The sequence below is a fragment of the Lethenteron reissneri genome, chromosome 51 (genome assembly GCF_015708825.2).
Source record: "Lethenteron reissneri isolate LAM-NWPU_2019-01 chromosome 51, ASM1570882v1, whole genome shotgun sequence".
In the NCBI taxonomy this organism is placed as follows: Eukaryota; Metazoa; Chordata; class Hyperoartia; order Petromyzontiformes; family Petromyzontidae; genus Lethenteron; species Lethenteron reissneri.
In genome coordinates, this window is record NC_083829.1 from 8,242,811 (window position 1) to 8,259,118 (window position 16,308).

General features: G+C 56.9%; 1 protein-coding gene across 1 annotated transcript in view; it reads left to right on the plus strand.

The window, feature by feature from the left end:
• LOC133355660 (ataxin-7-like protein 1) overlaps window positions 1–16,308 on the plus strand; it is a 38,654-nt gene that overhangs the window by 8,507 nt on the left and 13,839 nt on the right. Inside the window, exons 3-6 of the mRNA XM_061573049.1 lie at window positions 3,693–3,797; window positions 13,978–14,131; window positions 14,367–14,447; window positions 14,896–15,782. Coding sequence (XP_061429033.1) covers window positions 3,693–3,797; window positions 13,978–14,131; window positions 14,367–14,447; window positions 14,896–15,782 — 1,227 coding nt within the window. The remainder of the gene's footprint in view (window positions 1–3,692; window positions 3,798–13,977; window positions 14,132–14,366; window positions 14,448–14,895; window positions 15,783–16,308) is intronic.

The following is a 16,308-nucleotide window of genomic DNA, read 5'->3' on the forward strand; positions in this document are numbered from 1 at the left end:
CCCGTTATCGGTCACAGATGTTAGCGTTGAGTGGGAATCGAACTCTGGTGGCAAGGTTTGTAGCGCAGCGCCACACGTGTGCACACACCTACATACGCGTACACATGCCTACACACGCCTACACACACCTACACATGCCTACACACACCTACACATGCCTACACACACCTACACACCTGCACATGCCTACACACACCTACACGCCTACACACACCTACACGCCTACACACACTTACACATGCCTACACACACCTACAAATGCCTACACACAGCTACACATGCCTACACACACTTACACATGCCTACACACACACCCACATGCATACACGTGCGGCACGCACACTTGCACACATGCGCACGCACGCCCGTCGCGTTTACGTAATGCAGCCGTCCTCCAGTGTCGTGGCCAGACAGTGCGTGCGAGCGTGTGCCCGCGCGTGTGTGTGCCTGCGTGCGCCTTTGTGAGAGGGTGTGCGTGTGTGCCAGGGAATGCGTGCGGGTGTCGTGTCCGATCATTCTTTCGTTCTTTTTTCCATTGGTCCGTCTGTCTTTTAGTTCAGCACGGCGGTTGAGGGTTGTGCTGCTATAGGCGAGGGGTCAGGTGGATGGGGCAGGGGTCAGGTGGACGGGGCAGTGTGCACGTGTTTGTTGGTTCAGGAGACGCTCAGCCTATAACTGAGTTTTATCTCCATCATCGATGATGACGACGATGGCAGTAGTAGGAATAGTGCAGGTACTGTGCCGTGTAGCTGTGATTAGAATTGTTGTTTGGCTATCGGTAACAGCACAGTGACATTAGTAACAGCGTAGCTCAACAACTAACGGCTTAGCTCCACCCTGACCCCTCCGACACCTCCGCTGGAATCACAATAGCCGCTCGATGCCGCTGCTGCTGCCCACTCTCAAAATATTTTGCGACCAATTATCTCCCTTTCACAGGCTCGTTAACGGCTCTTTAATAAGGCGACTGGGGTGCGAGGAGGGGTGGGTGGGCTGTGCCTCCTGGCAGCTGTGGCGGGGATGGGGGGGTCGGTTCCTCCCTCGCTCGTTAAGGGCCGCTTAATGACGTGCTTTAACCACCGCTGGGATAACGGGCACTCGGAGGCGTTCCGCGAAGGTTGTCTCAATTGCCGTCACCATTTAGCCAAATTAAATTATGTTTTGTTTTTTTAATTTATCAAACTGGACTTCTGCACGCCGACAGCCTGCCCCGTGCAGCCTGCACGCCGACAGCCTGCCCCGTGCAGCCGGCACGCGGACGTTCTTCAAGAGGCACTGGTTCAATCTCCCGTCGCGGCAGTTGAAATAATGGGGGACAGATTTCTTGCTGGGAGTCTCCACCCAGCAGCGTCAGCAGGTGCACCGCAGCGAGTGGGTCAGCAGTTCGCGTGTGTCGTGGGGTAAAGTGTGGGTACACTCCTCACCCACCGCTCCTCAGACAAAATATCCTCTCTCGAAGGCTGTCTCAAGCTGAGTTTCTTTCCGTTAGCAGTAGCGTCAGTAATACATTGCAGTCTTGCGCCTTTACCTTTTTAGATTTTTTTTTCCAGTTTTAAATGTTAATTTGACAGACACTTGTGTGTGTACCTCTAGGTGTGGAGAGCGGTAGTGTAGCGGTTAGCACGCTGCACTACGAACCCCGCGACCCGGGTTCCATTCCCGCTCACGGCCAACGCCAGTGACGCTTATCTGAATCGGTCCTGGGCCTCCCCTAGGTCGACTCAGCCTCAAATGAGTACCCGGTGCGGTGCGTAAACATCGCCACTGGGGAGACAAAGGCGGCCGGGCATGATGCTGGCCACCCACCCCCTCGTGTGTCGTGCCGGCTTTCATAGGTGCTCGCTAACAGCACTTGCCCCGACAGCCTGTTTAGGCTACACGGGGGATCTTTGTCTTTGTACGTCTACGTGCGCGGTTTCTGGTTGACTTGTTTTTTTAATACAATCTATATGAACTTGGTTGGTGTTTGTGCCTTTCTGCGATTACAGTAACTGTACTGGTGGGAAAACATGTAGAGAGGTAACAGTCGAGCAGGCGGATTGGTGAAGCTATCGGTGCTTTTGAGTGTCACCCCCTCCTTGTCCACAGTGCGGTTTTCTCCCGAGTTCATCCGGTTTCCTCCTACGTGAAGGCCAAACTCTTAATTAGTGGAATTCGTGGCCAAACATCCCAACGTGTGCAGCACCCTCTCAGCGAGGCTTTTCTAGTCAATTATAACTGATATTTCCTTAATAAACAGGTGATGTTATATTTCTATCATGTGTCTCTCCTCAAGTGCACCAGACGAACCTAAACAATGATGTTTTGTGCAGTCATTTGGAATGTTGACAATCACAACCGCCACCACCATCACCGCTGCTGCCTCTACCATGGTCACCACCACTAGTACGATCACCACGACCACCATCACCATGACCACCACCACGACCACCACTACTGCCACAATCACCACCACGATGACCATCGCGACCGCCACAACCACCACGAACACCACCACAGGCACCCCCACTTTCACCACCACGATGACCATCGCGACCACCGCTACCGCCACAACCACCACCACGAACACCACCACAGGCACCCCCACTTTCACCACCACGATTACGCTCGGCGTCACCGCCATCACCACCGCCAGGCTCCCAAGGGAGGCATCTGTCTAGGCTGCCCACTCTCCCTCCTGCCTGCCGTCTGCACGAGCCTGCGACGGAAACGTTTTATTAAGTAGCCCCGGAAGGCGGGCAACCATCTCGCCGGGGAGTGTGTGTGCATGTGTGCATCCGTCTTTGTTTTTGTGTGCGTGCGTGTGTCTTTGTGCGCGTGTGCCGAGTCGGCCTCGAATGAGTACCTGGTAGGGTGTGTAAACATCCCAACAGGGGAGACAAAGGCGGGCAGGTGTGGTGCTGGCCACCAACCCCCTCCTGTGCTGTGCAGGCCTTCATAGGTGCTCGCTAACAGCTGTTGCCCAACAGTCTGTTAAGACTAACGGGGGAGTGTGTGTGTGTGTGTCTGCCTTCTTGCGTCTGTGTGCGTATCTTTGTGTAACTGCGTGCGGTGCGTGTGATGTTGCTCATTTAGAGCTGGAGGCCGGAGAAACCAAACGTGTAAATGTTTGGATGCAGATATGAAATCCGTTGGTAATTAATTATTCACGCAAATTTAACAGAGTTGTAGTTGCATTGGCAGTGGCGCACCATCGCACACAACGAGGAACTCGGCACCTTCGTCAAGGACACCGTCTCCCTCAAAAGAAAAGATAGCACAGGCAACGTTTCGGGCAATGGCCCTGCTTCATAGTCACATCAATTATATTGTCTCGCGGGAAAGAACAAAAGTGTACGCTTACACACGTACAGTTCGTGGCCCGTTGTCAATCCACTGCTGGATGAAAGCCCCCATTGAAGGCGTTCATTCCCGCACCGCGTCGGCGTCGCGGTCCAAATTTCTAATTTGTACAAATTAAATAAAAATGTTTACCCGCACGGGGGAGAATAAAACGCGCGCGGCAGCGTCGCCGCCCCCCGCGGAAAACCCCGCGGCGAAAGGAGCAACGGAGGGAGCAACGGAGTGGCGAGACTCAGCGAGGTTCCCCCCGCCGCCTCCCCTCCCCCGGGTCGTCTGCCCTCGCTAAGGAGCGCGGCGCGAGCAGCCGGCGCTCACCGTCCCTGACCGTCCCTTGCGCCGTCTCGTTGCAGACATGCACCTGTTTGGACACTGCCCCTCGCAGGACGAGTTCTACCTGGTGGGGTGCCGGCTCTGCAGCCGCTTCCTCAAGCCGCAGGCGCTGCAGGCGCACTACGGTGAGTGCTCGCGCGCCCCCGGGGCCCCCGGGGTGTCTGCGGCCGGCGCCATCGGGGCGGCGAGGGTGGAGGTGGCGCGGTTGGTGACGCTCGCGCCTTGCGGCAAGAGGTGCCCGGTGTTCGGTTCACTCTCTGAGTCAAGTTTGTGTGTGGTCTCCCCCTGTTCTGCAGAGTGTGAGTGAGTGAGTGGAGTTTGTATGTTCTCCCCCTGTTCTGCAGTGTGGGAGAGAGAGTGTGAGTCGAGTTTCTATCTTCTCCCCCTGTTCTGCAGAGTGTGAGTGAGTGTGTGGAGTTTGTATGTTCTCCCCCTACTGTGCAGTGTGAGAGAGAGGATGAGTCGAGTTTGTGTTTGTCCCCCTGTTGGGCAGAGTGTGAGTGAGTGGAGTTGATATCATCTTCTTGGTCCTTTCGGTAAAGTCACATAGAATGGAAATAATAAAATAATAAAAATAAAACGTAATAAAATAATTCTCACGACGTGTGTGGAGTTGATATGTTCTCCCCCTACTCTGCAGAGGGTGAGTCGAGTTTGTGTGTTTGTTCTCCCCCTGTTGGGCAGAGTGTGAGTGAGTGGAGTTGATATGTTCTCCCCCTACTCTGCAGTGTGAGAGAGAGGGTGAGTCGAGTTTGTGTGTTCTCCCCCTGTTGGCAGAGTGTGAGTGAGTGGAGTTGATATGTTCTCCCCCTACTCTGCAGTGTGAGAGAGAGGGTGAGTCGAGTTTGTGTGTTCTCCCCCTGTTGGCAGAGTGTGAGTGAGTGGAGTTGATATGTTCTCCCCCTACTCTGCAGTGTGAGAGAGAGGGTGAGTCGAGTTTGTGTGTTCTCCCCCTGTTCTGCAGTGTGAGAGAGAGTGTGATTCGAGTTTCTATCTTCTCCCCCTGTTCTGCAGTGTGAGAGAGAGGGTGAGTCGAGTTTGTGTGTTCTCCCCCTGTTGGCAGAGTGTGAGTGAGTGGAGTTGATATGTTCTCCCCCTGTTCTGCAGAGTGTGAGAGAGAGATTGTGAGTCGAGTTTCTATCTTCTCCCCCTGTTCTGCAGTGTGAGAGAGAGGGTGAGTCGAGTTTGTGTGTTCTCCCCCTGTTGGCAGAGTGTGAGTGGAGTTGATATGTTCTCCCCCTACTCTGCAGTGTGAGAGAGAGGGTGAGTCGAGTTTGTGTGTTCTCCCCCAGTTCTGCAGAGTGTGAGTGGAGTTGATATGTTCTCCCCCTACTCTGCAGTGTGAGAGAGAGGGTGAGTCGAGTTTGTGTGTTCTCCCCCAGTTCTGCAGAGTGTGAGTGGAGTTGATATGTTCTCCCCCTACTCTGCAGTGTGAGAGAGAGGGTGAGTCGAGTTTGTGTGTTCTCCCCCTGTTGGCAGAGTGTGAGTGAGTGGAGTTGATATGTTCTCCCCCTACTCTGCAGTGTGAGAGAGAGGGTGAGTCGAGTTTGTGTGTTCTCCCCCTGTTCTGCAGTGTGAGAGAGAGGGTGAGTCGAGTTTGTGTGTTCTCCCCCTGTTGGCAGAGTGTGAGTGAGTGGAGTTGATATGTTCTCCCCCTACTCTGCAGTGTGAGAGAGAGGGTGAGTCGAGTTTGTGTGTTCTCCCCCTGTTCTGCAGAGTGTGAGAGAGAGATTGTGAGTCGAGTTTCTATCTTCTCCCCCTGTTCTGCAGTGTGAGAGAGAGGGTGAGTCGAGTTTGTGTGTTCTCCCCCTGTTGGCAGAGTGTGAGTGAGTGGAGTTGATATGTTCTCCCCCTGTTCTGCAGAGTGTGAGAGAGAGATTGTGAGTCGAGTTTCTATCTTCTCCCCCTGTTCTGCAGTGTGAGAGAGAGGGTGAGTCGAGTTTGTGTGTTCTCCCCCTGTTGGCAGAGTGTGAGTGAGTGGAGTTGATATGTTCTCCCCCTGTTCTGCAGAGTGTGAGAGAGAGATTGTGAGTCGAGTTTCTATCTTCTCCCCCTGTTCTGCAGTGTGAGAGAGGGTGAGTCGAGTTTGTGTGTGCTCCCCCTGTTGGCAGAGTGTGAGTGGAGTTTACATGTTCTTCCCCCGTTGGGCAGAGTGGGCGAGAGTGTGAGAGTGAGTGGAGTTTATACGTTCTCCCCCTGCTTTGCAGTGTGCGAGGGAGTGTGAGTCAAGTTTGTGTGTTTCTCCCCCTGTTGGGCGGAGTGTGAGAGCGCGAGAGTGGCGTTTGTGTGTTCTCTTCTGGTTCTGCGTGGATTTCCTCCACGTTCTCTGGTTTCATTCCCTCCAAACAAACAACACACAATGTCGCTGGCATTGGCCAAACATCCCGATGCTGAAACATTACCTGCAAATGACTCAATTATAATTACCTGCAGCAGCAATGTCGCCCCTTCATCGAAAACTTGGCAGGGCCCTCCTGAAAACGAGTCTCGAGACTCGGTGAGGCTTTGTTTGGTAAACAGGCACGATCATGATTTAATGCTCTCCACAATCGCACGAACGGTTATTGTGTGTCGTGTATTATATAACTTTGCATCAAACTAGTAGTCTTATGTTAGAGGGTCCTTGGCTGTAACATCTAGCAGCTCGCCAGCATTGCTTAAAGCTTGCGGTGAATCAGTCTTGAGGCTCGGTGAGGCTTTCCTGTGTAAACACGCGTCATGATGTTGAATAATAAAATAAGCCCCTGTAAGAACCTCAGCCAGGTCCCACACAGTACTCATCCTATTAACTGCAGTCAAATCCCTTCGGAGCCTAATTCCGGAACAAGCAGTCACGGCCAGGATTCCTATCGCCACCCGAGACCAGAGGTCGCAAACGGGTTTTGATTCCTTACCCGTACCCGGCCGCACCAGGGTCGGAAAAGGGTACCCGTACCCAATACCCGGCCGGGTAAGGGTAGCCGGGTATCGGGTAGGGTACGGGTATCGGGTACCCGATTGCGACCTCTGGGATGAAGCCATGTTGCAGGCGCGGGTGGGTTGATTCTAGGAACTTGAATTGTGAGAAGAGACAAGACGTTGGGAAATGAGTGACAAACGGTTACTCACCAGTGACTCACGGTCTACCCGTACCCGTACCCGGCCGCACCAGAGTCGCAAACGGGTACCCGTACCCGGCCGGGTACAGGTAGCCGGGTATCGGGTAGGGTACGGGTATCGGGTATCCGGTTGCGACCTCTCCCCGAGACCCCATCTCTCCGTGTATCATCGGTCATGTCATGCGTCGCTCTACGTCGTTGGAGCTTGAACCTCACGCCATTAATTCCAAACGGTGATTACAATAAGTGGCCTCATGCTATATATTTAAAACAAGGTTTTGCTGGCTGGCTTCCTGCCTGTGTGGTGGTGACGTCACCGAGCACATCAGCCGTGATGACGTCGCCCGCCTCCCCACCCTCGACCCGGCCGTGGATTCCCGCGCAAATGCGAGAGAGGAGGGAGAGGAGGGAGGTGAAGGAGGGCGATAGAGGAGGGAGGAAGATAGGAGAGCAAAGGGGCAGGGAGAAAGTGAAACGGCGTGAAATGTAGAGGAACATAATGAATGTCTTTGGGTTAGATCGCGTGAGCATAAATATCTCGTAACCCTTCACCACCCGACACAGCCAATTAGTAAGGGATTTGTCAGGTAAACACAACGCCGATTAGTTACTGCTTCAGCCCACCGGTGTGTTGGAGAGTGAATCGACAACACGAGGACAGCGAGGGAAAGTGACAAGCAGTGGGAGAGGGAGGATTAGGGATGAGGTAAGAGATATTGAGATGAGAAAGGTACGTGTGGGAATAAGGGAAGTGGGGTGAGAGGTGAGAGAGGGAGAGAGATGGGGAGAGAGATGGGGAGGAGGGGGAAGTGAGGGGACAGAGGGATAGAGGAACAGAAACAAAGCAAGACATTGCGATGTACAGTGCAGAGAAAGCAAGAGAACGGTGGAGAGAGACGAGGCTCCATTTAAGAATTCAGGTTTTGCTGGGTGGCTGGGAGGGACGGACGGACGGACAGTCACGTCCAAGAGACGCCCGAGGTTGCGAGTGATAATTAAAGCGATGATGACGGTGATGATTAAAGCAGAACGAAGTGACATTGATGACGTATGTTGCTACGCGCCAGCGTGTGCCGCCACGGCCGGCGGCGCTATGCTCGCGGCTCCAGTGGGAAGGTTCCGGTGGTTCTGGCCGCGGGTTTGCGGGCCGCGGATGGCGACGGCGATACCGCCGGGGTCGCGGCGGCGGCGGCGGCGGGTGACCGCACGCACCGCGCAAAATTAATCTCCGCTCTCGCGTGAAATCGGAGAGTGGCGTGTGGCCCCTCGCAGGCAGGCGGCTGCTCGCCGCTGCTCTGCTATTTATTTATTTTTCTCTGTGCGTAAGCGGTTTGGCCGGGTGGGAGTGTGTGGTGGGGGGGGGCGGGGGATGTGGTGGCGGTGGCGGCGGCCTTCGATTCATCTCCCGCCAATTTTCGCCTGACCTCCTCCACCGTGACCCCTTCTCCGTTGCCGAGTTGTCCACGGGGGGCGGGGTAGGTGGAGCGAGAGTGGGTGGACACGGTGAGGGTGGGTGAGCGGGGTTGGTGTGTGGGGTAGGTGGGGTGAAGGTGGGTGAGTAAGGGGGGTGAGGGTGAGGAAGGTGTGATGAGTGTGGCTGGGGGTAGGTGGGGTGCGGGTGGGGTGGGTGTGGTGTGGGTGAATGGATGGATGGTTTTAGATGGGATGAGGGTTGGGGTACGTGGTGTGTGGTTGGGGTAGCTGGGGTCAGGGTGGGTGGGTTGGGGTAATGGGCGATCGCGATGAATCATTCTCACGAGGTGGGGCGTTATCGAGGTGCTTGTGTGGTTTTTGGGGTGCACGTTGTGAATGTGCCGATGGGACTTGCTGGAGGGGTGGGTGGATCCCGTGGGAAGGAAGGCGGCGGTGACGGTGGTTGCGGCATGGAGAGGGGGCCGGTTGTGGAGGGATCTACGCATTTCTCCCTCGCTTCGTTAACCGCACAGCCGGCGTTCAGCGCTGAGCCTCTCCACGCCCCAAACACCGATTGGAAAGCCAAATTGCCGCTCCACAGCCAATATAGACCGGCTAGGCGCAGTGGCGCTTGTAAGCCCAGGACAGCCTCGCTCTGAGTCCGAAGGCATTTTTCAGGAGGGTCCTGTGACGTTGGGAAGTATTGCAAACGCCGGGTGCATTGTACGTTGTTTAGCTACGGGAGGGAACCGGGGCACCCAGAGGAAACCCATGCAGGACAGGGGGAGAGAAGAGAGAACGTACAAACTCCACACAGAAATCGAACCCAGGCGCTTCTCTTGAGCGAGGCAGTGTGGTGGTGAGGCGGTGAGGCCTGTGAGTGGACGCATTGCTCCGACATGAAAGGTACCCGGTGGCGGTGTCGTGATTATTGCGCCCCCCCCACTCCCCGCCCCCCCCCCCCCCGCCGACAGAGATGGATCGCGTGGTGCCTTCGCCACGGGAGCCCCCGCCGCGCCCCCGGGGCTCCGGTAATTTTAGAGCGGTGCTGGGCTCGGTAATTTTGGCTCGTGCGTGCGTGTGTATTTTTAGGGGCGTGCGTGCGTGCGTGCGTGCGTGGGGGCACGGCGATTGTCGGCAGGGCACTGGGCAGGTGGAACCTCCTCCCCCTTGAGGTGGACTCAGCCTCGCTTTTGCAACGAGAGGCACGGGGTGCTGGAGGTCGATGAGCCGGCGTGCGCGGTGCGGGCCACCAACGCAGCAGCAGCCGTTGCCGCTGCAGCCGCCGCCGCGATCGATTCCCAAAGCTCGCCACGCACGCTGACTTTCTCCCATTCGTTCCGCGTGCTGTCTAATGGGATAACAGCTCCCCCCCCCCACCCCACTCGAGGCGTCTACATTCACCCCCTTGTGCACCGTGTCGGCCTGCATAGGTGATCGCTAACAGCACTTGCCCCAGCAACCTATGTAGGTACACGGGGGCAGCTTTGTTCCCTTGTGCACTACATCGGCAAGTGGCCTCGGAAGTGCACCTCGCCTGGCACGAGCGCGGTGGTGACGTCACTGCCACCAGGTGGCGACTGGCTGCTGCTCCTGCTGCTACTGTTGCTGTCCTGTTGTGTATTGCCTCTCCAAACAACACCTGGGATGTTTTCATTCATTCTCCTTGTTATTGGCGTGTGTGTCTGATTACTGTATCTCTGTGCATGTTTGCGTGTGCGTGTGTCTGTTGCTCTCCCTTCTCTCTCTTCCTCTACGCATTCACCCGTCACCTGACATGACCCAATGCCCTCCTCCATCTCCCTTTCTTCCTCTGCCTCCCATCTCATCGCCATCCATCTCCCACCCATCCTCACCTCCCTCCATCTTCCTCCCATGTCCCTGCCTCCCTCTGTCCCTCCCATCACCCTCCCTCCAGCTTCCTCCCTCCACCCCTCCCTTCTCCCTCCCTCCCTCCCTGCCTGCACACCATTTGCCAGCACGCATGTATCACCTCGCTTGAACACACACGTACACACACGCGCACGCACACACGTACACACACGCGCACACACTTACATACGCACGCTGCACGCTCTCTCGCAGATATGCACACATGCACGCTGCACGTACACAAACAAAGACCAACATCCGCTATATCGTCTTAAGAGAATGTTGGTGGGTCTGCTGTGAGTGAGCTTCTTGAAAGCCAACATGGATGGCCAGTGCCCCGCCAGGCCGCTTTGTCTCCCCAGCACCGATGTTGACATACCACACCACGTACACATATAAAGCCTAGGGGAGGCCCAGGACTGGTTCAGATATTAATCACCGATGTTGGCCGTGAGCAGAGATCAGACTCAGGTCGCCGGGTTCGTAGTGCAGTGCACTAAGCCTCTGTGCTACCGGTCCCCGTACGCATATACAAGACAAAAGACAAAGATCCTCCGTATAGCCTAAGCAAACTGTTGGGGCAAGTACTGTTAGCGAGCACCTATGAAGGCCGAAACGGTGCATGAGGAGGTGGGTGGCAGCACCACGCCAGGCTGCCTTTGTCTCCCCAGTGGCGATGTTTCCACCTTTCACCAGGTACAGGCTAGAGAAGATGTGGGCTGATGTGGTACACAGGAGTATATGGAGTTGAGTAGACGATGGAGGAGGCTCGGAGGCTCGTGAAGAACGCTGCTGCTGGGCAGTTGGAGGCAGTCGCCTTCCAACAACAACGCAGGGCAGAGGAGCGACGCTCACAACAACAAGCGGAGCGCTGGGCAGCTAAAATGCAACAAGTTGGCACAGTGGGGGAACAGGTGGTGCGTCTGCCAGTCATCTTACTCATTAGCTCATGGAACCTGGGTCTGTCCCAAGACCTCCTGCCAGCGAGCCTTCGACACTTCACGTGGCCTCAAAGTGCACCTCGTCTGGTACAAGCGCTGTGGTGATGTCACCGCCACTTCTTGGTGGATGCCGGCTGTTTTTGTTGTCCGTGTATGTGTGTCCATGTGTGCAGTAGTGTAGTGGTTAGCGCACCGCGCTACGAACCTGGCGACCCGGGTTCGATTCCCGCTCACGGCCAACATCTGTGACGATTATTTGAATCGGTTCTGGGCCTCCCTTAGGTCGACTCAGCTTTAAATGAGTACCTGATGTGTGTAAACATCAACACTGGGGAGACAAAGGCGGCCGGGCGTGGTGCTGGCCACCCACCCCCTCGTGTGCCTTGCCGCCGTTCATAGGTGCTGCTCCGCTAACAGCATTTGTCCCAACGCTCCGTAAGGCTACAGCGGGGGTCTTTGTGTGTTTAATATGACCTTGAATGAAGGTCGCTGCTTTCGGATGACCCAAGCAGCTGGGAGCGCGCACAATCATCATTCACAAACACACGGCAGAAAATCATCTGTCACGCACACACGCGCACGTTGTCGCACGCAGCCCCGCGCACGCAGTCGCACGTACGGAGGCACGCACGCACGCACGCATGTGCTTGTGCACACGAGACAAAGATCCCCCGTGTAGCCTACGCAGACTGCTAAGGCAAGTGCTGTTAGTGAGCACCTTTGAAGGCCAGAATGGCGCACGAGGACGTGGTGTGACCAGCACCACGCTCGGCCACCTTTGTCTCTCCAGTGCGTTTGATTACCGACCGAGAGCAGATCCATGAATAGCCCTGAGCACACATTGAACTTGGGTCGCTGGGTGCGTAACGCAGTGCGCTTACCACTGCACTAATCATGCGCACGCACACATGCATTCGCATACAGTGACGCACACAGTCAAGCACACAGTCACACATACAAACACAAAACTCACGCAGTCACACAACAGCAACAACAACCGCCATTCGCCACTAAGTGGTGGTCAAGTCACCACAGTTGTGCTAGGTTAGGGGCACTTTTAGGCGACGTGACGTGTCGAAGGCTCGCTGGCATGAGGTCACGGGACAGACCCAGGTGCCGTTGGTTGTCCGACTGAGATGACTGGTAGATGCACCAACTGTGCCAACTCGCGGTTTAGCCGCCCGGCGCACCGCTCGTTGTCGTGAGTGTTGCTCCTCCGCCTTCCGTTGTTGTTGGAGGACGACTGCCTCCAACTGCCCAGTAGCAGCGTCCTTCACGAGCCTCCTCCATAGAGGCCGATCTTGACACACAGTCACACATACACACGTGCAGCCACACACAACAAAGATACATACAAAGATCCCCCGTATACCCTGAACAGACTTGTGGAGCAAGTGCTGTAAGCGAGCACCTGCTAAGGGCCGACATTGCACACGCCCTGGCCTGGCCGCCTTTGTCTCCCTCACACCAGGTACACACACACAGTCGTAGACACGTGCACGCACGCAGTCAAAAGCGCGCACAAGCGCACACAGTCAGACACGCACGCTAATTTGTTTCCATGACGATCGCTGGGAAGCAATTCCAGCGTGGTTTCTTTCTGCCCTGAGCTCCTCCGAGCTCCTCCGCGTGCGAGCGCCCTTCCATTGCTGCACCCCGTGCGGGCGACTGTGTGCAGGAGTGCGTGCATGCATGCGGGAGCGTGTGTGTGCGTGTGCGTGTTTATCAGATTTATGTATCTATCTGTGTGGGTGTGTGCGCTTGCACGTGAGAGTGAGCACGTGTGCCCCGCTGCTTTTGTGCGCGTGTGTGTGCACGAGCAAGTGCCTGTGTATTTGTGTCGGGCCCGGTGGGGAGCAGTATTGTAGCGGGTTAGTGCGCTGCGCTACGAGCCCGGCGACCCGAGTTCGATTCCCGCTCACGGCCAACACCGGTGGTGACGATTATCTGAACCGGTGCTGGGCCTCCTCTAGGTCGACTCGGCCTCAAATGATTACCCGGTGCGGTGTGTAAACGTCGCCAGTGGGGAGACAAAAGCGGCCAGGCGTGGTGCTGCTCACCCACCCCCTCGTGTGCCGTGCCGGCCTTCGTAGGTGCTCGCTAACAGCACTTGCCCCAACAGTCTGTTAATGGGCATATGGGGTAATCATTGTCTCTGTCGATTATTTGTGCCGGGGGGGGGGAGGGGGGGGGGGTTGTGCGTGCGTGCATGTGTGTCAAGACGCAGAGACGGTAACGCTGAGAGAGACAGAGACGGAGAGATACAGACACGGGGACAAAGGGAGACGGAGACATATGGAGACACGGCTCCTATCGCTCGCCAATTAACCACGAATTGGATGTCTTGTTGCAAAGGTTTATAAAAAGACAGCGTCTCTATCACCACCAAGCATATCGTGATCTTGAGTAATTATGTTGATGACAGGAATACCGCTAGCAGGGCTGTGAAACAAATCACCTGGGACACGCCCAATCTCATCAATGCTCTGAAGCTAAGCAGAGTTGAGCCTGGATGGTGCTTGGGTGAGAAACCACGATGCATAGCATGTGCTATAGGAAGCTGACGCTGTGGGGCTACGCTGTGGGCAGCAGAACGCGGCGCAGAAATATATTTTGCGCTGTACCCGTGCGCACGGTGTTTCCGCTCGCCAGTAGTAGGTCGCAAGTTCGGCATTGTCCCTGCACGGTTGGTGGAGTTGGTGGTCGCGGTTTGTGTGGATGATGGCAGCACGTCCGTGCCACGTGGAACGTGGAGTTGCGCCGAGCGATTCCGGGTTGTGCGCGCGGAGCCCCCAGCCGGTCTCGTCTGAATGCCTCTCCCGCTCGCACCGCACGCACCGTATGATACGGATTGACCATTCGCGAGGACGGATCCAGCGTGGACGAGACACTGATGTCCCTGTGCTTTCCTGCCCTTGCGTCTCTCCGTGCGTCCATGTGTATCCCGCCCCCCCGCCCCCCCTGCCCCCCGCGCGATGCAGAGAGGCGACACCGTGACCACGCGGTGACGGGTGCCGCCACGCAGCCTCCGCCACCCCCCGCTGCTACCGCCACCTCCACCACCTCCGCCGCTGCTTCCGCTTCACGCTCGGCTCGCGAGCTGCGGGAGCGACAGCGACGCTCCTCTCGTGCCGGGTAAGACCCCCCCTCCCTTCCCCCACCCCGCGTTTGTCCGTCCGTGGGTTGTACAGCAAGTAGGATGGCTGCCCCAGGCACGAGATCGGTGAGCATCGGTGAGCTGGGCATGGCGGTGGTGGCGCTGTGTGCTCGGCCGATGGCACGCTCGAATTTAGCATCGTGGAAACGTTGGAGCGGTTAAGCGGGATGGAGGTTAAAGTGGTTCGTTGTGGCGCGGTGTTTTGCGGTGCAGGCCATTGGTACGGGTGCGGCCGGGAGACCGAAGTCGCAATGCCAGCGCCTCCCAGCCGCCCAGGTCATCGGACAAGCAGTGGTGAGGCTGGGTCACGGGTTGGGGGTCACGGGCAGTAGTAGTTGGTTGGCGGGGTGAGGGTCCGCGGCGGTGCGCTGCTGCGGGGACGGTAAGCCGCTCGTCACGGGCCGCCTGTTGCAGATGCTCGCGGTTCACTCGCGGTTCAATTCCAGTGGCCGCCCTGCTCATTACCGCGTTGTTGTGTAGTAACTGTCATCGTACTGCCCGCCGTCTGGATGTTGGAAAGTCCCCCCCTGATGTTAAGAGTTGGCCATTGCGTGCCGTCGTCACAGTCCAAACACGACCTGCAAATGACTGGATTGGGATCACACGGATCACACACACAGTTTCAATCTGTGTGATACGCACAACAGCTACCGATGATGATGATGATGACGCGGCGTGCGGCGATGACAGTGACACTGCTGGCGGCGATGATGATGATGAATAACCCCCCTTTCCCTTGCAGCACCAGCGCGCCCATGCCCATCGTGAGTCTACAGAAACTCGACAGCGCCACCACTCCCCTGCGCACCACCACTACCACCACCTCTTCCTCCTCCTCCTCCTCCACCACCTCCTCCACCGCCACCTCCGCCAATACCTCCTCCTCTAGGCCGCCGCCTCCGTCTGCGCCACCGCCCCCCTCCTCCGTCGTGCGGAACTCTTCATCGCTCGCTCCCAAACAACCCACGGCGCCAGCGACCAGGCCAGCACCATCATCGTCATCGCCACCCTCCACACCTCCACCACCGCCGTCGTCATCTTCATCATCATCAAAACCACAGGGTGGCGGAGGCGGCGGCGGCGGCGGTGGGGGTACAAAGACGCAAGCCAGGCCCGAAGGCCCCAGGGTGAACTCGCTTTCTGCTGGTAGCGGCGCCACCTCTTCATCGTCGTCGCCGTCGTTGTTGTTGTCTTCCGTCAAATTGGGATCGTCGAACTCGGTGTCGCTGCCGGTGCGGCAGAACTCTACCGCTGCTACCTCATCGGCCGCTCCCCCTGCGCCGCTCTGCGGGTCTCCCGTTCCTCCTCCGCCTCCTCCTCCTCCTCCTCCTCTTCTTCCTCCTCCTTTGCTGCCACCGCAAGCAGCGGGCGGAGGCAACGGCGGTGGCCGGCGTCGCCCCCCGCCGGCGTCTCCCTCGCTCCGAGCCGGAGCCGTCGCCAACAGCAGCAGCAACAACTACCACCACCACAACCACCACCACAACAACAGCAACAATAACCACCACAACCACAACCACGGCACCGGAGCCAACGCGGCCGCGGTCGTCCCGAACGGGAAGGGCCCCGCCGCGGAGATCGCCCGGAGGCGGGAGGACGGGAGGAGCGTCCCGCACCGCAAGGCGGCGCTGGGTAATGCGCATGCGGGCGCCCGGGCACGGTCGTGCGTGCAGTCATCTCCCTCTTCGCCTCTCACTGCTACCCTCTGCAGCCGTGCGTGTGGACTCCCTTCATCGCTGCCTTGCTCTTGAGTGGGTCGGTGGGTGGGTGAGTGGGTGGGCGGGCGAGTGGCGAGTGAGTGAGCGGGTGAGTGGTGAGTAGGGGCGCCGTGGTGGCCGCGATGTGAACTCCCTCGCCTGGTATGCAGGAGGTCCTGGGTTTGATCCCGACCCTGACGCCTGCTGCTGTATATTTGGAGTTTGCATGTCTCTGTCCTCGTGGTCGAGTGGATTTTCCTCTGGGTCCTTTGGTTTTTCCCACATTTAGAAACATTTGGCTGCTATACATTTCCACCTGATAATTCACTTCGTTGGGCTATCATTTGTGGCCAGGTCGCTTTTGAATAAGAGCGGTATATCTCAGTGCGCCTTACCTGGTCAAATAAACATTGTTTAAATCGTTTTTAGTAATAGATCAGTGAATGTGTGTGTGTATGTTG